Here is a 22,893-nt window from a genome sequence, read left to right on the forward strand (position 1 = left end):
CACAGTTGTAAATATACGTGGGATATACAGATCCATAAAATTAAAGATTGCAGCCAGAAACAAACAAACAAACATAAACTAAGCTCAGACTTAATACTATTAAATAAAAAGACCAGAAGGAATCACTGCATCCTCCAGCCTGATTTTCAGCACAAGAGAGACTAGGGAGTTCCTCCCCCTCCCATTTCACATCCAATGACACAAATCAGGAAACCAAAAAAAGCACCAGCATAAGAATCCACAGATCTTTTCTCTATTAGGAGCGAACCTGCACAAAGTCAAGAAAAACAGTGAGTTGTCAAGATGACACACACTAAAAACGCAGCAGCCTCTCCAACACTTGGAGGCGTTCATCGGGAGAGTCGGTGGGCTTTTTTTTTTTTTTTCAAATCAAACATTTTGATCTGTGAATCGCTATGCTGCCTTACTCTGTGGCGAAAACAGGAAGCAATCAGCATATTAAGAATCCTTTGAAGCTATCTTTCCCAATGATTACAAAAGAAAAAGAGGAAAAAAAAAAGAAATATATATACATACACATTTGCGCCTCAGCTCAAGGCAAAGGAAGATTTCAGAGGCTCGAAGCACAAGCACCATGCGATGGGCTCAAGGATGATCCCAAGCGAAGGGACTAGCACATGGAGGCTTAAAAAGCACAACCAGGTGCAATATACAGGTGACACGAAACAAGAAGTGCTACTTGATGATACAAGAGAACCTGATTTGCACCAGCTCTGCTAGGAGAGATGTGCCAGAAAGAACATTTTCTTTGAAAGCAGCAGATCGGCCGATTGAAGGATGCCTTCATTTTTCCTGACCCCTTCAGTTCTTCTTGTCACGGGATCAGATGGTTCAGAATACACCTAACTTAAACCCTAATCGCATTGGAGTTCATACTGAAGAAAAGTCAGCCAAAGTTTCAAGGTTTAACAGAGATAACAGCTTGTCCTTGAGCAATATCTGATCAGCCAGGTTTGTTGACCGAGAGTGCCGGGAGAATAAATTCTGGTCATACTTACCTACACGGGGCAAGCAAAAATGCAACATGGCAGCCTGGGAGAAAGCAGGAGGGGCTGCCAGTGTCACCACATCACTATAAATCTTTGTCAAAGTTCTCAGACGGGACCAGTCCCCAGCCCTCCCCAACCCTGCAACAGATTATAAAACCACTGCTAATACACAGAGATGGATGCAAACTGTTAGAGACATTCATAAAAAAAATAAATCTTACTCTGCAGGATAATCGCCTTAAAACCAAGCTGCTCTACATAGCTACTGTCCTCATTTGAATCCAGCTTGTAGGCGAATCTGCAGAGGCCTCAACCACAGGGCTTTGCCTCCTTCCTGGCATTTCGGTAGATTATCTCTCTGCTTTGCCGTCGCCTTGAGATTAAGCTTGTTTTACTACAAATTCAGCTGATTATTTGCTGTGTTCAACCAGCACTGGTCATGTTGTCTGTGTTACAACGCAGAGCATTTATTTCCTAAAAAGTTGCAGGATGGCACAGCTGCATTTTTACCACTCGGCCCCGAAAGTAGGATCAAGGGGAGAGCTAGCTAATGCTTAGTGGAACCTTTCCTCGAATTAACAACCCTTCTTATGTTATATTACAAAGCCATTCAGGCTCTCTAGTTCCTGGGAATCAGTAACAGCAACAACATGTCTAGTGGGAACATTCCCAACAGCTTTAAGAAAAAGCCGTATTGGTGGCCCTAAAATTAGACTTATACGCAACACCTAAGGGCACGCATACGCTCTTGTGCTCCAGCCTAGAGAACAGGTAGGACATCACATTTTTGGAAGTATCTAGCTCCAAGTGCTACAGAGAGTCAGAAATTTTGATAGCTTTTGAAGTATGGCAGCAGCAGCCAGCAGAAAGGAGCCTGGGGTGCAATACAGCTCCCTTTCAAAGCACCAGTCCCTCTTTTGAGTTGCTGCATGGTGCTGGCATAAAGGCGTCTAAGGGAACAGCAGAACCCCAAAGACAAATGATGCAAGAGATGAAAGATCTGGAAGGAAGGAGCAGCAGGAGTGAGAGCAACAGCTTCATTCTCTCTCACCACAGAAGAACCGGCTGCAGTGAAGTGCGATGCAGACAGAGAAGGAACAGGATTGCCCTTCCTTTCCCCGAGTTAAAACTGATTGTACACTAGTAGCAAAAAAAAAAAAAAAAAAAAAAAAAAGCCAATCCTCCCTGCTCCCAGTTTTGAGCACATTCCACACCATGTTAAAAAAATATCAGGAAAGAACCAATGAAGGTCAATTATCTGAAGATGGAGTAGGAACGAGAAAGTGAGAGGCAGGAGCACAAGCGCAGGACTCCCGGTACAAGAGCCACCGCGGGCTAACCGGAGAGGCAGTACCTGGACAGCACGGAAAGCCTCCCACGGGGCAGCCAGCTGGCAGGGAGGGTAGGAACATAAACAGAAAAGCTCATATGCATCATATTTACCAAGAGTTTTGCTCCACTGGCTCTCAGGAAGGACAGCTGCTCTCTTCAACAGCATCTCATTCTGCGAGGGGCTCAGCCGTACAGCTCAAACACTATGACCGAGGCAGGAAGATTAGTGGCCATGCACCACCATCCTTTCTGACTGCAGCTGGAGAACAGAGTAACTGACAAACCATCTTAAGAAAATGATTTTTATTTCTTTTTTTTTTTATTATTATTTCTTTTTTTCCCTTTTTTTTTTTGAAGTTCTGATGTTTACAGATATGCTTGTATTTCTGATAATATAGCTTTGCAGCAATAAAAATCACAATGCAGCCAGCAGAGCAGCTGAACTAAGACCCATAAATACCAGCACAGAAAACAATGGACAACCACCAATATTTCTATACATGAACTATTATTTTAATGTCACGTTTTGACAATTGTAAATGGTCTACAGAATGTATGTGGGCAAAAGGCAATAAGTGAGGCTTTTGAAACACTAGATGTATAATAAACAGCGCATTATCAACATTTACATGATTCACATCAAATTGATGACATCCTAAATGTATTCCTTTTAAAGGATAGAAATTTTTCAATAAAATATTACATTTCATTTAATACTCTGGTACAATACTTCATACACTGCAGGAAAAAAATAAATGCAAGGTCTACTCCACCTAATAAGAGGATCCTTTTTCATTAGTCTTTAGTACTGTAACAAAAAAAATAATCACAATAATGTCATAAATAAACAGGCTTGAAATTATTAATAATGTTTCACTATTTAAAAGGGAGAAATTAAAAATTAATTTGAAATAATGAAGTTACGGGTAGAAAATCAAAATCTGACAACACATCCTAGTACCAGCTGTGATTTTTCTCATCCCTACGACAAAAAAAACGAAACAGGTTTTATAACTTCGTTAGCCACATCCTAGTTAATTGTGTTTCAAACACATATCTTAAGAGGAAAAGGTAAAGTTTGGTCAGGATTAATAGGAGAACCAATCAGTCCTAACAACAGTTAGCTGAAATCAAAGTGTATGCTATAAAACATTCAGTAAATGAAGTCTGCAGCAAATTCATGCTGGCATAAATTATTGTGCCTTAGGAGTCGGGTTAAAGTTTCCCTTGTGGTATAAAGTCTTCTACAACAGAACACTTCACAACTGCATCCCTTTTCCATTCCATTGATACAGCAAAAGCTTGTAAATCAATGCTTAAAATTTATTCTCTAAAAACTCACTAGAAATACATGAAACCCACATTGACTTATCTCCCCTGATCCAAAGGACATTTCTCTTTCTTGCTTCATCTGTCATAAACCCCAGCCATTGCTTAAAATAATTTAAAAAAAGTTTAAGAATCATCCCTCTCTTGCCAGTGCACGAAAGGCAGACAGATTTTATCTTGCAAGGTCTCCCCTTTGGTATTCAGCAGGGCCTAACACCTCAGTTAAGAGAGGAGAATTTATTCACAATCTTTCAGATTCTGTTCCCCCCTCATTGACATTCTTCCACCGTATGCTCCCCAGGATTAATACACATTCTGCAGTAAGAATTCCCTGGTTACAAGAAAAAAAACCAAACAAAAAAAATCCTACAGTGGCATGTTCTAAACAGCTAAAAGAGGTCATAAGAGGCAATTTTATATTGGCCATGTAACCGATTGCTGCTTATACAGGTCAATCTTTTAAGACACATCACATTAACTGAGTTCATAACTGAGTTCAGATTCATTAAGGATCCTTCTCTCATTTCTCTTGACTTTTCCCCTGACTTCTCGGTTTGGTACAGAACAGCTCCAAACCTGAACATGCGTTCCACCTTGCTATAACGTATGAAGTGCAGAATTTATCTAACTCTGCACTAAGTTTTAGACTAATATTTAATCGCTGTCAATTGCTCTATACAAATACCAACACTTACAACATCCCTGTTTGGCAGGATGAAGCTGTAAATAGGGACAGGAGAGAAAGCAGGCAATGCAGAGTAGGTATCTCACTACCAAATTAACAGATTTCTTGCTCGTCATGACTAGAAATTTTAGGTCTAGGAAGGGCGTAAGTATTTATGACTAGAGTATAAGGCTATGACATTAAAAGACATAGTATGTTATGCTGGTGACAGGAGTTAAAAAAAACCAACACCAAACCCAAAGCATCAAAAGACAGAAAGGACAATAGGCAAAGTAACAAAATTCTGCTTAACATTTAAAGAAGCACCTTCATTCAGTTCAAACAAAATGTTCAAATATTTGATTTTGCAAAGCACTCTCAGGAAAAGGTAATGTAATCTCCCACTTAACCTTTCACAAAGCTGCATTAATTACATTCCAGGCTCTAGCATAATTTCACCGGTAAGGCCAACAACCCCACGCCGTCGGCCCTGCGCCCCTGCATACAGCAGTGTAATGCAGTGCTCACCATCCGCGCCTGCTGTATGAAAATGGCAATAATTCCTCAACACCACTTCAGTCACAGAACCACCTCCCCTAAACACAGGGAAAAGATGTAGGTAAGACACCACCGGCCCCCACTGCCAGGGACCGATCCTGCCATTAATGCACACACGCAGCTGCTCATGGCTTCAAGGGGAACTTCTGGTCCAGATAATTGGCCAGAGCAAACGAAGTGAAGAAACCCAACTAACTGGCAGCTTAACAGCAGTTCTTCCTTCTAGAGTCTCTAGAAGAGGACTTTGTCTCATTGACAACAATCAGAAGTGGTTTCAGGTGAACGGGATTTTTAATCGCATCAGGACAGCAAATTCAATGCAGCTCTGAAAGGCACTTCAGGTGGAATGGTAATAAACTCCTGCCCGATGAAACAAACCAGGACAAGCCTGCTGGCCTCGCTGCCCGTGCTGCCCTTTTCAACTAAGGCAATTTGAGTGGATAGCTAACTTCCATGCACTGCTTTCCCCACAAAACTTGAATTTAGCCACTTACACTAGCATAAGGCCTTACTGAAAAAAAAACAAGAGAAGGCTCAACAGCTTCCACCTCCCCCAGCAGAAGGGGAAGAGGGTAACCTTATACTAAAGTAACAGCCTGCACAGTGGGTTTCACTTGTTTCACTGTTTTTAATATGCTGTCAAGATGTCATCATGCAACTTTTTAGAATACCTTAATTCTACAAGTTCAGTCTCTTACTTAATGAAGACAGACAAATTAACAAAGACAGTGTCCTCACAAACCACTAGGCCACTGTGTCTTTTGAGAGATACAGTAAATTTCTATTTTGGGTAGAGATCATGTAAAAGAAATCTTGTTTGATGTAAAGGCTACCTTGCATAATTACTCAAAAATAGCCCATCCAGCCACTCAGCTAAGTTGCGATCAAAGCCACCAGTTATCACGAAAAGCACCTTCATATCAATAACTGCTCACCCCTATGAAACTCAGTCCGAGTTTGAAATGTATTAGGACTAATTTTACCATGTAGCTGATTCTATTCACGCTGGTGATCCATTGTTTTCAAACAATCAAGTATTGTTCCCATCAGTATTTTACATCAGTGTAACGGATTTATCCACATCATTGCTCTCCCACCACCCCAGCCCACCCCACCACAAAATAAAATCCCACAACGGCTCAAATAAAGGAAAAAAACAAACCAACTAATAGCCATACTGTGAAACAAAAATACTATTTAAAAACCAAATGGATGACAATCCAACAGTTTGCGGGATTCAAAACTGTCTCTACAAAGTAGTTGTCTACATTGTAGAAAGGATTTCCGTTTATTTGGAAAATGAGCAATTGTAAATCAGGTACTGGAGAGAAGAGATATAAACAATCTTTAGATGGTCTTAAGTTTTGCCTACTGTTGAAGGATTAAAACCGTAAATAAAAAGGTACCAAGCCCTCAGAGTTCACCGTTCATGTGAAGCTTCTTCCATCTCTTTCTTGACCTTTTTAAAAACCATATTCATTTCTGGGAAAAGAAGGGAGAAGAAAATGAAAAAGTATTTAGGAAAAAAAATCCCCAGCAGTTATTTTTTATTCTGACATTATACAGAAGTACTCGGTTTTGACATAAAAAACCCTCAGACTCAACCAAAAGTCTCAAACCCTGCTTATAAACTGTGTGGTACTTTGGCAATAGAAGCTGAGATCGTGCACAAACTTGGAGAAGGTCCCTGGACATTTAAATGGATAAAACACATTTACAGTTACCAAATGGAAAAGGGAAAATAGGATTTCTGAGGTCTTTAAAAACACAAGAGGGAAAGATGACAGAAGGCTTTAGATTAGAATCCAAAAGAAGTTAATGACTAAAGACACCTTAAATTCGAAAGTATCCCTTTGCTGTATTTACAGCCTATTAACCAAAGTATCAGATAAATTTATGAGCTAATAGCCTATATACATACACAGTTGTCTGATTGCAAGAACAAAATTATAACAGATATTTAAAATACAACGAAGAGAATCTACAGGCTTCTCTCCAAGCAAAAGCAAGGATTTAATTTTTACTAGTAGAACAACAATAGTACACCAACTGCTCACACCACACAGGCACAGCAGTAGCTTTGCTCATCACGTCTTTTATGAGGCTGAACATGAGATTAAGTGTTCTTTGAATCGCTTTAGCTGCACACAAATCCTTGTCGTCAACCAAGAGCAACAATCACTTTTAAGACATGGAAAATTTAGGCTGTAGTTGCTACTCATCTTTTGCTAGCATGCAGAATTTCAGTCTCCTCAATAATAAAGACTTCCAACTTACATCACTGGTGAGTCAGGACACGAGAACAAAGGCCAAACTACCAAGCTAATATTCCACATTGTTTCGAAAAGGTAGGCATAGATGAAACTCAATTAGCTTCTGGAATTTAAACATCCTAAGGGGGATAGATTACATGTGGTTTGGGCATTAGAAAGTCCTTCCTATAGTTCTTCTCACAGTTTGGTTTTGTGTACATTTTCTCCAGGCACCACAACTCCAGGCTGGACATGCACACTCACTCCTGAACACACGTACCTGCCTTTGCATGGAAGTCTCTGTACATCTTCTCATCTGAAACTTTTTTGCTGTTGCATCAGTCCCACATTTTCATATACTCTAGCACTATCTTCTCTCATTCTGAAATGAAACAAATATTTACAGTCCAAAAAATCTAGTTGGAGAAAACCCTATTTGTACACACAATGTAATTCAGTGACAATTTATTTTGTTCCATTTATTTTAAGAGCAAAGCAGAGAGCAACAGTCTAGGGCAGTTGCTGTGATAACTCGTTCTCGTTCAAGGTCTCTGAAGATTAGTTACTACAGTTCAAAACTTACACACTAACAACAGAAGCGAACTTACTCTGGACACGTTGGAGTTGGGGTACAGGGTGGAAGAGGGCTCTGATCCCCACCTGTCTGGTCCGATAAAGAATATTTAATGTTTGTGTATTCGTGACCTTTTCTCTTACTCTTCTGTGAAGCAAAACACAACAAAAAGCCAGAATATGAATTAGTAATAGAAAACAATCACTGAAGCACTGCAGAAATTACATGTGTATCTAACTGTGTATGGTTTTATTAGAAAGATTTGGCTAAGAGGAGAAGAGAACTCAGTTCTGTAGGTAACACACACAAAATGGATAAGACCTAAAGATTGGCTGTAGTTATTGGTTACAAGACCTAAGAGCCCCACTTTTCAGTATTCCCCTTTCCACTACAATCTCCAGCAGAACATACCAACCTTGTGAACCAGCACTCATACGCAATCTTCATCTTACTTGGCAGAAGAAACCACACTTCATTCTTTAATAGACAGTATCAGCCAGTGGGCTTCCCACTGACCTTATTTCCAGCTTGGAGATGTGGCCAAATGAGTAACAACGTTGTTTGCAAGATCTCTAATAAAATAACATCTTAGCCCATTAGGTTTGATATAAAAAGAACCCAAGCTGTTATTTGTATTCTGCAGCATATGTTACAAGCTGCAGCCAATCGTGCTGGCATTCATCTAAAGCTACTGAAGGCTCCAGCAAGCAAAGCTACACTAGGAAGGAAAGGGGATACGGCTTTCTCCCTTCTCAAGACAAACGTTCACAACACACACATACAAATTAAAGCCTCACTTTAAAGTTTTAGAGGGTAATGGGTTTTGGGGGGGTGGGTGTTTGTTTTGGTTTTGTTTGTTTGTTGGTGTGTTTTTTTTAAAATGTTCGAACAAGTACTAAATAACTGGCCTGAATCGATCTCACAACAGAGGCTGTCAGAGGCTCTGGGGAGTTCTGGCTGCTGAGTTTCCCTTAAGAACGCTCTGTATAGCAATGTACGTTGAAGTTTTTCCAAGACAGCCTTCTGAAACTTGCTCAACTTGTTCTGTTATTGTACTGAACTTCTTCCCACTCAGCCTGCTACCTACTCCTGACAAATCACTTTCAAATAGACTACCAGTCCAGATCAATTACCTAGAAGGTGAATGCTAAGAAAATAAGGTTTAAACAAAACACAAAGATTCAAACTCTGCTGCATTCTACAGTTATGGCTACACAACTCTCACCTGCCAATAATATTCTGAAGCCCAAAATTAGGGCTTGATTTCCACTGCCCACTCCCCCAAACTATGTGATGATTCAAGTTACAGATGTACTGTACAGTAAAAGCAATTCAAAAAGAATCAGTCAGTTCTTCTATTACTTAAGCTGACTGAAACAGACAAAACAAGCCAAGAAAAAATAGATATCTGGCTTCCCTTCCTTCTGCTTAATTCACTGTAATTATCCCTTCTAATTCAGAATAATAGAAATGTGGTAAGAACTACTTGTTTCCTAGATGTAAGTGAATATACACATTTCCACAGGGGAAAAAAAGAAAAACCACTAAAACAAATTCACTTTGCTTTTCTTCTACACTTGTAAGATGACAGGCAATATTTAACACAACACTTAACTATGAAATCTCGAGGCTCTCAACATTGCAGTGGGAGAGGGAAGGCTAGCAGAGCAGGGAAATTCTTTCCTGAATACAAAGAAAAAGCAAGCATATCTAGGTGAACGGGGGCAGCTATTCACATATCCACTTCTTCAGTCCAACTGGTCCCAAGTTGGATGACAACAGGCTAGCTAACATGACTACCTAATTTCTTATCGGAGCTGCCCTGTGTTCACTCAGATTGAAAAGCAGAGAGCATGACCTCATATTGTTTCTTACAGAGGTGCCCCAACGGACTTCAGGGTTTTTTTTTCCAACTTCCATTGTTTGCAACTGCAACTAAAGCAAGCACAGAGAAGAAAGTTCCTGAAGTTAGTTCGGGAATGAAACGCTGTGTTTTGAAAAACTATCTTATTGGGGTGAAATTCAAGTGTTCTGCACACCATTCTACTACTTGGCCAGTTTTTTTTCTGTTCTATCAAAACATGCTTTGAAGCGTTCACAAGTTTTTTTTCAGGATATTAGTTCTTACAGTTACCACAAAGCTTTGCTTTTGTCTTGAGAAATTCTGTATTGTTTTACTCCTACAGCTGCCACTAGCCCTAGTTATAGGTCAAGGCCTCCTGAAGTAAATCAGTGTGCCATTTCCAATTTCTTAAACTTTCACACCTGTGCCTTCTGGGCTAGTAACAGAACAGAGGATGAAACACCACTAACTGCACCTCATCACCATAGGAGAAATACACTGCTCCAAACAACATCAAAATACTATCCAAAACCCATTACAACAACCAAGAGAGAGTTCCAGATCTGCTTGTAAATGGCAGCAGCAGAAAGAGACCATATTCAAAAAGCTGAGGATACAAGGCTTGCATAATTACAGACAGAGATATGAAGCAGCTTTAAGGTAAAGTGAGACAACAAAGCCAGGAAAAAAAGTACACCTGAGGGATTTCTTGTTCCTCACTTTGTGTCTAATCACCATCACAGCACACAACAGCTGTCCTGGGGAGAAGAATAAAGTCTCTCTCCTCTCTGCTGAACAGCACATCTACATCATGTAGGCAAATATAAAATAAGCTCTGCCACACTCCAAAGCAGCTAGAAGCCACACAAGAGTGCCAAGCCCAAGCTGGCACACTCCATCTCTAAATAGGGATAACATCTCACACCTGGCGCTGCACTAACCACACAGCTCCCCACATCTGCGTGATCAGTTGTGTGGGTTTATCTCCTTCTGAGCAACAAGCCAGCTGCAGAAGGAGAGAGATTGAAATTCTGAAACAAAAAGATAAAAATCCCAGATGACGAGGTTAGGGCAGCAAACGAAAGCAACAGTGAGTAGAATGTCAGTTCTTTATTACAAAACGAGGTAACTTCCGTAAAACACTGTACAACTTGAGTGCAATGAGTTCTTAAACACAAAGAGTAAGATGAAGGTCTTGTGGTTGTCACCACATATTCCAAAACTTTTCTCATCTTACCACACCAAATCACTCCTCTAACTGCTTTTTGTTGGACGCTGTACTGCAGGATCTCCGCACTCAATCCTTCAGTCCAATATACTTACCTCTTACTAATAAACATGTAATTTAAGACTCCAAAATTGGCATTACAGTGACTAGCATTTGAATTTGATTATCATACTTTAGAAACAGATTTGAAATGTCTTTAAAACAATGGAGTACAAGGTTCTGCACTAATTAAGAGTGTCTTATCTTTTATTCTTCTTGCACAGAAAACCAGATAATATGAAAGAAATTTGAGATCTGGGATGCAGGGACTGGGGGACAGGAAGGACGGGAACCCATACATGCAAGAACTTTCATGGGAAGTAAACCAGCACTAGATACAGTCATATGCAGAAGGCTCTCGAACTGCTGATTTTCTTATGCTGCCAGCAGCCAAACACACTGCTGGTATTTTACAGTTTTCTAATTCTACCTGATAGTTCAAGTAACTCATAAGCATAATGATTTGAAACACGGGCTAACTTCTCTGAAGAGGGTTAAAAGGTTACAGACCCAGCCTCTTCACGATGCATTGGTTATACAATCAGCAATCATGCCTCCAAAAGTCACAGGCAGCAAATGAGCAACTCTGCTCTATGTTCAAATGATAACGTGTTCCTATGTAACATTTTATACTTAGGACAAATATACCTGCTCCTCTTCAATTCTGCGCTGTAGCGTTTCAATGTAGTGCTGTACTGCCATGTAAATAAATCTATACTGTGCTTCTGTCTGAACCATTCCTGACCGCTGTGATCTCACCATCTGAATGGTCTTTGGAACATCAATATCACAGTCCACACCTAGGGAGAATCACCACAATGTTAAGAACAGTAAAATAAACTGTCTTTGGAGGAGAGATTGGTCTCATATTCCAGCAAAACACAGTGTAGTTGAATCATCTTGCAATAAGCGAGATTGCTAACATTTAACACTGAGAATTCATCCTTGACTACTAATACCCAGATCTGTAGAACTGTAGCGTAACATGGAAAGCTGTCCTGGAGGAGAAAACTGCATCACTTCCACTCTTTCAAGACCACTTTAAAATGCAACCTAGCTCAACATACGTGCTGAGTTAGTGTTTATGGCAGTTTATGCATAAACACAACACTGAAAACAAGTTACTCGAATTCAGCATGCATGAGTACTTCAACAGCCACACACATTAATGATTTCGAAAGAAAAATAGAAAAATAAATAATAATAAGAAAAATATTATCAGACTCCTGGCTAATCCTCAGTTGAAGGTGTTCATTATGCTGAACTGGAGCAGGGTTTCAGCACTTTGATTACAGCTAAGTTAGGAGGAATGAGAGAGTCCCTTCTATGCCAAACATACACACCTAGTTCCCTTCTATGCCAAACATACACACCTAGTTTGTAGCATCACTAGAATCTCTCTATTCTGCCAACACTCCCGTTGTTTTACCATGATGTATCTGTCAACATCCCACAGGAAAATAAAAGTGGGGGGAACCTACCTTTTTCTCTGATTATGTCAATAAGAATATCAATCACAATGAAAGTTCCTGTTCGCCCAATCCCAGCACTGTAAAAAGGGGGAAAAAAAGTTAATCGCTTTTTTCTTTCTGAACAGACAGCAAAGCAGCAGTCCAAGTATGAGTCTAACATCAAGAGACATTAAACTTCCAAATTATATCCAGTTAAACCAAGCTACACAGTCAAAAGTAACTAGAGACCTATTCAACTTAACATGGAAGAGACAAAGTCATAACAGCAATTCTGTACCTCAGCATTTATTAATGTCCTTGAATAAGAAAAAAAAAAAAAATCAAACTACAAGGTCAGATCTACCATTTATAAATGTTACAAAATGCATCTCATTTATAAGTCAAGACCAAGGGGAGACTACTCACAGGAGGTGGGATGGGATACTATAATTTCCATGATCCTACACCTGAAATGTATCTAGCCAAGCCTTCTCACACACCTTCTCATAGAAGTACTAAAGAAGTACCACCTTCTCATACAGCATCAGAAATTCTTATTCATAAAGACATGCGTACTCAAGAAAGCCTGCTTTGAACATAACCGTTTCACACCTATCTAGGTATAACCTTTGGCAAAACAGAAAGCACAAACATCTTGACAAATCCAAGTCTGAGTAGTTCTCAGGGAAAGCTGTCATCTTTTAAAGTTTTCAGCTCCCCCCACCACAAAAAACAACCCAACAAACCAAGCCAAAAGGGATCCAACAGAACTCCACAAGTACAGACAGTAGTAGCAGGAGAGGCATAGTGCATCACCATACCTGCAGTGGACCACAACTGGTCCTGCATCAGAAATGCTCTCCTGCTTATGGTGCACCTCCTCTAGGAAGTCTAGTACACCACCAGGGTCACTTGGAACTCCATGATCAGGCCAAGTTCTGAAGTGATATTGCCAGACTGTTCTCTCTGTGTTCCCCTGGAAGGAAGATGCCAACACATGAAAACAAAATCCTTCAGATCAAAATTCAGCTAAAAGCACTTATGTGGCAAAGTTGAATCCAATCAGAAGGTGGCATATCCAACCTGCTGCTCAGTATCCACAGCACCACAACTCTTATAAAGAAGGAAACAAGTTAAAGAGTTCTTCCTGGCCTGACAGGTCAATCACACCACCTGCTTCCTCAGCTCCCTCTTTCTCATGCAGTTGTTTCCAAGAACATTCCCATCTTCAGCTTTAGAAGCCATAGCAAAGTCCCGTCTGGGGGTGACCAACAACAAGGGACTTTCATCTGTCATACTCATCATCAATACCTAGTGGCACTCACCTTACACACTTCTTTCCACTCAGTTCCATCCCATGGACATACTAATCTAATACATCCTGATTACTTGCTTCTTACACAACTCATTTTGCACCCTGATCCAAACTGGTTCTTAACAAGAAAATGCTATTTCCACACTAGTTAACTGTTTCCCTCCTCATCCTTTGTATTCCTTCTCTTAGGTATTCTTTCTGCATACTGGAACCACACATAACCATTTTCTTCTTGTGCTACCATCTCCATGAAAGGGAGCAAATGCCTAACTAGACTTAAGTGTCATTACTTAAAAGCATTGTCCCTCTTTCCAGATTTCCTCAAAGCCCCGCAGCTGTGCATCTTCTGCCAAAAAGTCCTTAGGTATAAGGATCTTCAATTATCCCAAGGACAAAGAGAAAGATGTATGGAACTGAATCTGAGGCTTCAAAGAAAGAGACAGGGCTCAATTTATTAATCTCTTAGTCCTTTTATTGACTGCAAAGAAACAGTCTATTTCTGCACATTTTTTGTGATCTGCAACCTAAATTAAAAGCAAAGTTACTAACATACTTACCTGCCCAACTTTAGAAAGCTTAAGTTCTCTTAGTGTGTAATCATGTGCTGCGCTCTCCTTAACATTCCTAACACGCATAACACCATACTCCTTCAGGGAATATTCATCAGGCCAATACTTGACACACTTACTCTGCAAGATTTAAAACAAATAAATAAACAACATTTTTAAAATGGAGCAAATCAGTAAGAAGAAAGTCTGGTTAGTAAACTGATTAACAAACATTTCTGAAGCTTTCATTCCTGAATACATGGAGAACAATCACAAGCGCCAACTGGACAGCTAGCTGACAAGGTAACATGTTTTAGGGGGAAGTTTCTCTTCCCCACAACAAACACTGGGTGATTTCAGACAAACAAGTACAGGCAATCTCTCCTTTCAGCAGCTTTCACGATCATCTTAGTAACTGCTTTGCCTTGATAGCTTCAAATCCCAGAGATTAAAACACTGTTGCTTGTACCTCCACCCAAATACTTTCAAAATACTGAGAATTTCCAGTGGAATGCTGTAGACTTACAGGCTATTCTACTACCAAAACACAACTGGCTGCAAAATAAATACAAGTCAAAGGTGTAAGGCATTTTTAGCAGAAATGAAACCTAGATGCTTGCTTTTTCATCACGTAGAGCAGAAAGGGCTAACACAGCTCTCCAATTCAATCACCAAAGCAACAAAGAATCGCTCCCGGTGGCAGAGGATTGAAGCCTTGTGTGTCTATAGCTTCTGAAACACAGAGCTTTAGGTGAGCTACTTCTCTCTTAAGCTTATCTTAGATGGGATATATTCCATCCACTGAGGAAAAGATTCACCTATTACTACTTTGATTTTGTTCTTGCGACAGTTCAGGAAAGAGCAGCTTCTGTCAGCCCGTGAATACGATACAGGTCCACCCAGTATCAAATGAGAAATTATAGTGGGTATACAGGTGCACCTTCCAGCAATAACAAATGCAGACCAAACACCAAGTACTACAGAGAAACATTTCCTATTTGCAGTTACTGCTGCATATTTATGACAAAACAGCAACAAGGAAGTTCCTTCTGCCAACACAAGACAGAGTAAGAGATGATTGAACACATGCTTTCCAGCCTACTTAGGCAACAAGATGCTTTCCCGTTACTTTTGCCCTTCTTTCCCTGTCATCTCCAAAAGGGTAGAAGCTAAACTGATCTTAGTATATGTCAACATAACTTGCAGTTTCAATACAGAATTCTGAACATAACAGCAGTTGGTATGGCAGGTCTGAACAGTAACACATGATATTAAAATAAGCTTTAATCTGATAGAGGGGATGCATATATTATTGGCTTGATGGACTGCCTCCAAAACACCACTATTTTAATTCTAAGTATTTGCTGCTTCTACAGTGCATGCTGAAGCATATTCAGAACTCTATGCAAATCCAAGATGTTTCTAGTTCCTCACTTCCTTAGGCAATGTGCTCTGGAAGTCATTTCTGATGCAGAGGTTTCTCTCCTTCCTGGAGATCTGAAAGCATCTTGGCCTGAGATAAAAAGCTTTTATTTTATATCAGGACTACTGTTATTTGCAATTCTTGAAGAAGTGAAATAGGCATCTCAAGAAAACAACAAAAAACCAAAAATAAAACCAAAACAAATAGGAAAAAAAATTAATGTGTGCAGCACTGATTAAGTAATCAGACCTTAAGATGTTCTATACAGCCAGAGCACAGAAAACAGGCTTAGCAAAATTTAGAAAGAATCGTGGAGAAACTGCAGAGGAGCACAGCCCATTCAGAAGGTTATTATAAAAAAAGAAGGAAAAAACCAAAAAGGAGGTGTATTCAATTCAACTCTTCCAAAATAACCCCAGATTTTATTTCTCTTCTTCCAAGAGAAAGATCTAAAAGGAAAGTCACTGGAAAGAGGCAGCTTCTCCCTCCTTCAATGCATTGTTAGGAAGGAAACACAAATCATGGCCCTTTATAAGGTTGGTGAATGGGCAGAAGTTTACAAAGCCTAAAAAAATCCACAAGACAGAGTCTAATCGTTTCTACAAACACCACCAGTGACAGCTTTGACACCTACATTAGGAAGAGAAGCCCATGAAATCTACTGCTATTTGTCTGCAGTACTGTTCACAAAGCCTCTATTTTTGTGGCAGTGGTAAGGAACCCCTGCAATTATCTGTCACCTGCAGAAAAATATTATACTTTCAATTCAATTTTTTTCAAAAGTGATGCTCATCTAACAAGATAACAGCTTTCCAGTCAGAAACAGATCATCAGATAAATGAAAAAGGTGGACAATGGCATGTGGAAAAAGAGAAATTTATTTTACCAAACAGAAAAAAGATCAGAAACAACACATTCGAAAGATAAAACTATACTATACACAGAAAGCAGCATGTGACCATTGCCAGAATATCGGTATTCAACTATTTCCTATTCTTTCCTGCCATGTGTCATTAGAACCCAGTAACAAAGTAATAGCCTCAGATTTGCCAGAAGACAGTGAATAAGATAAAATCTCCGTACTTAAAAGGTAAAATGGAGGTTCTTGGGATAGACCATTTCCTCTTTACAAAATTACAAGATCCTTTGTATCTTGGGATACAAAATTTCGTCTTTCAGAGCATTAGATACTGCCAGAGCAGTTCACAAGGGAGTTGCAGATCACTGAGGCTGAACAGGCAGCTGTGTTCACACAGAACAAGTCAGTCAAAGGCAAGGACCTGACTTCAGGAATAAAAGTGCTAAATCACACCTGGCTGGGGGATTCCTAACCAGGTACAGTTTCAGCCATAATCACTGGCTCAGCACATAAGAATGTTACCAAATTCAAGCACAAAAAGTAAAGTCAGAAGACAGAATAGCATTCTAATAGTCTAGTAAATGTGATTCAAATAAGATGAATCTGGGGCAACAACTTTCACATGATATTGTCATTTTTAGGTAAGAAGCAATATCATCTACATTCATTCTTATAAAGTCCCACAATTATACTTTTCCAGTAAAGTCTATACAGGCTTGGTAAACTAAAATAAATGGCAATACTTTTGTTGAAGAAACAGAGAGTTTACCCCTTAAAATACGCAGAATGCCTGTTTGGCTGTACCTCACATTCCAGTGCCTCATACCCTGAGTAATTTTAAGATACACGGATTCACATTCAGTAGCTAAAATTTAATCAGTCAGCCCTTAAAAAAGGGACATCTGATGTCTTTTGAAAGTACACCCTCAATTCCCACAGGCACCAATAAAAAAGGACACTCAGCACCTTCCAGGTCTCCAAAGACAGTTGTGGCACACCAGATTTCAGCATATAAATCAATATAACCAAGTCAATTTAGTCCTTACTTGCATTCAAATGTCATGACCTTTCCCAAGGCCAGTTTGAGGGTCTGTTTTTACCTTTCCTCTTTCAACTTCTTTTGTTGTCATAACAATAACTCGAGAATTCTCCTGGAACACCATCCTCCAAAAGTCATTCACTGTATTCTGCAGGCAACCTTGAGTAGCAATGTAGCTTTTTTTTGGCTTTGAGTTGTTGCACTTGGTTTCAAACTCAGGCTGGAGAAGAAAAAAATTAACAAATGGTGACAAACCCTTACAAGACTAACCTGGATTTAGGTAAGTGTGTTGAAAAGTAGACATGGGCTGTGCCAACAAGGCTCCTATAGGTAGGAGTATACTCACCATAATAATATTAGCATTGATATAGTCTGAAACAGGTTCATTTGGATCACCATCATGTAGAACAACTCTGGTATGGTCAACTGGAAGAACATATATGAATGTTAAGCACTTGAATCCTACAGTTATGAACACACAGCTATTTTTAAATATCCCACAGACAGGACCATTTCTTACTGCTACCAGAAGCTATTAAGTTATCAAACTTCATAAATTAGTGGCTAGAATATTTAACCTTTCCTTGTTTGCCATTTCTTAAAACAAGCGGCCAATTCATAACAAGCTAGATCAAAATAAGTGTTCATGCCTCCTAGTAATTCATGAGTGCATGGACAGTCAAGCACTAATCAAGGCAAATGGCCCCTGGATTTGTACCACGCAGTTTTGTACCACAAATTAATCCTCTTAAAGTTAAGCATTCCAGTTTGCTGAATAAGTTTCGGGATTTGACACTTTTAAATGGAGATGAAGATAAAAACAGTATTTGGGAATTGAAATATTGGTATCTACAAAGTGCATATGTTCGAACACAAATTGGAAATTGCATGGGCTAATACTGACAACATAAGAGGGGGAATTATCAGTAAAGAGAAGAAAAAGCAGGGTGGTGCTTAATTAACCCTGTATTTACAAGCTAAGAAAATAAAGCAGAGCGAAGCAGCAGACTTACATTATAATGAAAGAAATCAATACTTACAGGGTAAAATGTTTTTGTATCTATTTTTGTTTTTGTTTTCCTGACGCTGACCTTCTTTACGACTATAGAGAAGTTTGCATTCTTGCTGCTGTAAAGTCTAAATGAAAACAGCACAAACAACTAGTCTTAATAAAAGCAGTATGGACTGTTTTACCATCATCATAGCAATCCTTTCCCACAAAAAGGATAATACTCGATTATAATTCCAGAGAGTCAGAGAGAGAGGTACTGGATTTCTGCATTCAGACTTCGTACAGCATTGCTTCCAAGGTATATTATGAAACACTGGAGAGTGAGTGACAAGGCAAACTATTTTCCACCTAATAAACACCTATGAATTCAAAGCTTCTTTAAACCAAACTATAACCGGCAAGCCTTCATGATACTGTTCTGACCAAGCAGACCCAAGCTGCTCCCTCAAAGCTTTCAGCTGTAAAACACTGCAAGGAAACTGGTAACAAAGGACCACAACAAAATTTTGGCTGCAGAAATCCATCCATCTTAAAAGGCACCCTAAATAAACCAAACACCACAAGCAGCATTCTACAGAGCTTGTCCAAATACACTTACGTCTTTCTCACCAAGCATAAAAGTTAGGAGTACTACTGCATTTCTCCTTTTCACTGAATCAAGCTGGTAAAGGACTGAAAGGGCATTAGCACCAATACAGATTAATAACTAATGCATTTAAAACATTGCCAACCTGCAAAGGAGTAAAGCACTTTGTGATCCAGTGCTTCTCTACCTGAGCTGTACCGGATTCCTCCAGGCCTTACCAGCCTTCTTCCTCTCCTTCAGCTACAGCGAGCCTGTAGTAACACCACTAGAAAGCCCCCGAAACAAGTCAGATTACGAAGGCTGTGTTACATCAATGCCACATGAGCAAATCCTTGCAAGCTGCAGCCAGATCAACTCAAAACAACCAAAGAGGAGGAAGGAGCATACAGAAAACCCAAAGCACATCAACAGAAGCAACTGTATTTAAATATCAAGCACGGTGAAAAGCCCTTCAGCAGTTAGAAGCAGAATATTAGGAAGATATTACTGTCTGTTCCCCAAAAACAAAAGTCCACATGGGAATGCTACAGTTTTTTCAAAGATATGGATGAGACAGGAAAAATGCCCATGTACAACCCACCACCACTGCCACGTACCACTTTTTAGGTGCTCCAATTACTGTCTCCTACCAACACATGACCACTTCACTAAACCAGTACAAGATTTTGCACAGACCTCCTCATATTACACTGTTGGGGGAGGAGGGGGGGCATTAGGTAACTACAAACAGGGTTATCCATAAACCATCCTAGTGCAGAAACAATACATCTGTGTGGGGACTTCTCCTGTTGGCAAGGAACTAATTTCTCTGCATCTGGTTCACAATATGACAGGGAAAACAGCAATTGCATACTTCACAGCCATGCTGCTTAGTAACAAATCTCCCTACTTGCAAAGAAGCTGGAGGACGAGAATCTCCATGATGTTGTTGTTCCAAGTTTTAATCCCCAAAGCAGTATTGGCCTGACTAAAAGGAACACTCAGGTTTTGGAAGCTGAGGTATTACCACCTTTAATACTCTTGGAGAGATTGCTTTTTCCTTTAAAGCTTGGGCAGGTCAGACACTTGCGCACTTCTTTTTAAGTCTGCTATTGTTACTGCCTCACTTAGCGACCTTGGTCAATAAGGCTCATCCCGGCAGGGAAACCAAAGAACAAAAGCAATACAGGAGAGCTGCAAGGTTTCATGCTTGTGAAGCGAAAGACAGAAAGCACATCCCCATAAAACATTGCTTGTGAGTACCAGCAATGGGTGAAACTGGGCTTTGCACTAGGTTCACCTCTTGCCACGCTGCAAGACTTTCAAGTGCCATTATCACAGAGCACCCTTACCTAATATTAACACTTTTGAGTTTCAGCCAAGTGAGACGCCAAGCAAAAGAACTGAAAGCTAAACTTTTCTAGCAGGTTAAAAAATGGAAACAATTAAGTGTGTGGAAACCATAGCTTCAAACACATCTTCACTTTCATAGTTAATTATTATTGCTTTGAGCATCCCTGAGGAGAGATCCATGAGCAGCAGCGACTTCTAACAAGCCCATTAAGGGATGTACACAGTGTAACAATAAATCTGAAACATAGTCCTCAATTTCACAACAACATCCAAGCATTAAGCTCACCAAAGAGCCATTTTTCAGAAGCAAAAACATTACAAGGACTGTCAACATGTCTGTCTACTAGTTCATGGGACAAGAGGTACATTCTTAAATATGCCTGCAGACAAGTAATTTATAACTACCATCTGGACTGCCAAATCATAAAACAGCACAGGCAGAGATCCACAGACAACCTGGAGTTTGTCCCCTGCCACCAAGGCTGACAGCTATAGCTTACCTGAGCTGAATGAAAAAGCATGACACTAAAACTGCTACAAGATTATTTCATTTCCAAAAAACACAGTGCAAAAAAATAAGTTTTAGCACTGACCTCACTAACAGCAGTAAAGGGGAAAGAGAAATGGAATGTTTCACAAGTACAAGCTTTCATTTCTTACATTTACTTTTTCTGCAAGACTTCTGGCTTGCTAGCAAATACTCTTCAGGGAAGTCACAAGACAGGAAAACACCTTGCTTCTGAAGGCCAACCGATAAACCCATTACAAGACAAATTCATTCAAAAGACCAGAGGTCAGAAAAGACATCATAAGGGTCAAGCAATAGCTTAGGTGTATTTTGACAGATCAACAATCCATTCCTAAAATGCACCACACAAGAGTGCTTCCCTCAATAAAAACCAAAAAGATTTAATTCACATAGCTTCTAGTAAGCCAGCACCAATTACAAGAAGAGCAAGCCAACAGGGCACACTTTTTCCTTTTCATGCCCTCTGAATAAAAGTAAAGTATGCTTAGAGTCTCCAGGGAAGCCAACAGACACCTTTGGCTTGGCTCACTTGCAAAGGCATGTTCAGGCCAAACCACACAGTGATGACAGGCACAATCACAGAATGGGTTGGGTTGGAAGGGACCTTAAAGATCATCTATTCCAACCCCCTTGCCACGGGCAGGGACACCTTCCAATAGACCAGGCTGCTCAAAGCCCTGGCCAGCCTGGCCTTGAATGCTTCCAGGGATGGGGCACCCACAGCTTCTCTGGGCAGCCTGTGATGGTACCTCACCACCCTCATATCTACCATCCACATGACTGTGTCATGTTAATGATAAAGCACACCACTAATTAGTCTTTGCCAAAAGCAGTTCATTCCCATACGCATGTCCCAGCCATTAGAGTAGGTGTGGCTATTGCTCCTGACCCTTCAGGCCCCACGCCAAAGTTCACATGTGGAATTCCGCAAGAAAAACGATTCAAAGGTTGGGGCCAGTTTACCTCCAAGCAAGGTTCACAAGCAACAGATGAGAACTGCTCCCCAAGGGATCCACCGCTCTACAGTTAAGGTAAAACAGAGTCCCAAATCCTCAGCAATGGCCAGAGTAACCTTTGCTGACTTGCCTCCCCTTCCAGGTGGGGTTTGGACCATTCAGCAGTCCAGCATCAAGGACTGTCCCCCCACACCGGGCCCAGGCGAAGAAAAAGGAGAAAGCTTAGTCCTCATTTTATGATTTCCCCACTGACATGACCTCACCTTCTTATATTACACCTACATTTGTAGTGAAACACGTTACCTCTTTGGTAAGAGTCTTTTACTTTTCATGGATTCCTTTTTCTCCTCCTGACAATAATCACAGAGCAGACTGGACAGTACATTTAGCTAATGTATAGGTCTGATCAAAAAAAGGAGTTTCTTCAAGAACAACTGCTTGAAAATCTGTCACTACTCAAGAAGTTTCTCAAAATAGCCTTACACAGCCCAAATCAGTCTCTGTCAAAGATCAGGACTTTCCAGTTTCCTGTTGCCATCTGCTGGTGGCATTCCCGACTCCACTGTGGTTTTCTTACACCTGTGTGGTATATAAACCAGCCCATTCTATTTAAGACAACTTCCAAACTTTTGGCTATGGCCATCACATGCATGCAGCTGTTAAGCAACCCCAGTTGTCAGAGACGGGTTAGGACCCAGGCTAGATGCAAGTAGTTTGGAATGTGTTAGTTCTAACACTCATGATTTGCTCTACTTGAGAAATTAACAGTTTCAGCCATATGCTCTTTCAAGCATAAGTAGTTCCCTGAAATTGTTAGGATTTCAAAGAAGGGGAGAGCTGGGCCAGCACAGCTATGTTACACATACCAGAGGTGCACAGGCAAGACAGAAGGAAAGGCAATGCTACTTTCTGGGAGGGACATGGAGTTTTGGCTGCAGGCAGAAATGAAACAATGAAACAAAACAAAAATAAATCTCCAGGAGTCCAGGGAATACATATAATGTATGAATACAT

The 22,893-nt window shown here is 40.2% G+C and overlaps 1 protein-coding gene across 3 annotated transcripts in view; it reads right to left on the minus strand.

Annotated features, from left to right (window-relative positions):
- Window positions 1-2,833: 2,833 nt before the first annotated feature.
- PTPN11 (protein tyrosine phosphatase non-receptor type 11) overlaps window positions 2,834-22,893 on the minus strand; it is a 30,779-nt gene continuing 10,719 nt past the window's right edge. For 2 of the 3 annotated variants that reach the window (XM_055708768.1, XM_055708748.1), the window contains 10 exons: window positions 18,505-18,601; window positions 17,811-17,890; window positions 17,526-17,684; window positions 14,153-14,284; window positions 13,102-13,256; window positions 12,311-12,378; window positions 11,478-11,629; window positions 7,754-7,866; window positions 7,426-7,527; window positions 2,834-6,375 (listed from right to left, as the gene is read on the minus strand). In XM_055708768.1, coding sequence (XP_055564743.1) covers window positions 7,458-7,527; window positions 7,754-7,866; window positions 11,478-11,629; window positions 12,311-12,378; window positions 13,102-13,256; window positions 14,153-14,284; window positions 17,526-17,684; window positions 17,811-17,890; window positions 18,505-18,601 — 1,026 coding nt within the window. In that variant the 3' untranslated portion in view covers window positions 2,834-6,375; window positions 7,426-7,457. The remainder of the gene's footprint in view (window positions 6,376-7,425; window positions 7,528-7,753; window positions 7,867-11,477; window positions 11,630-12,310; window positions 12,379-13,101; window positions 13,257-14,152; window positions 14,285-17,525; window positions 17,685-17,810; window positions 17,891-18,504; window positions 18,602-22,893) is intronic. The other variant, XM_055708758.1, reaches the window with a different exon arrangement.

This window comes from Falco cherrug, chromosome 1, assembly GCF_023634085.1.
Source record: "Falco cherrug isolate bFalChe1 chromosome 1, bFalChe1.pri, whole genome shotgun sequence".
Classification (NCBI taxonomy): Eukaryota; Metazoa; Chordata; class Aves; order Falconiformes; family Falconidae; genus Falco; species Falco cherrug.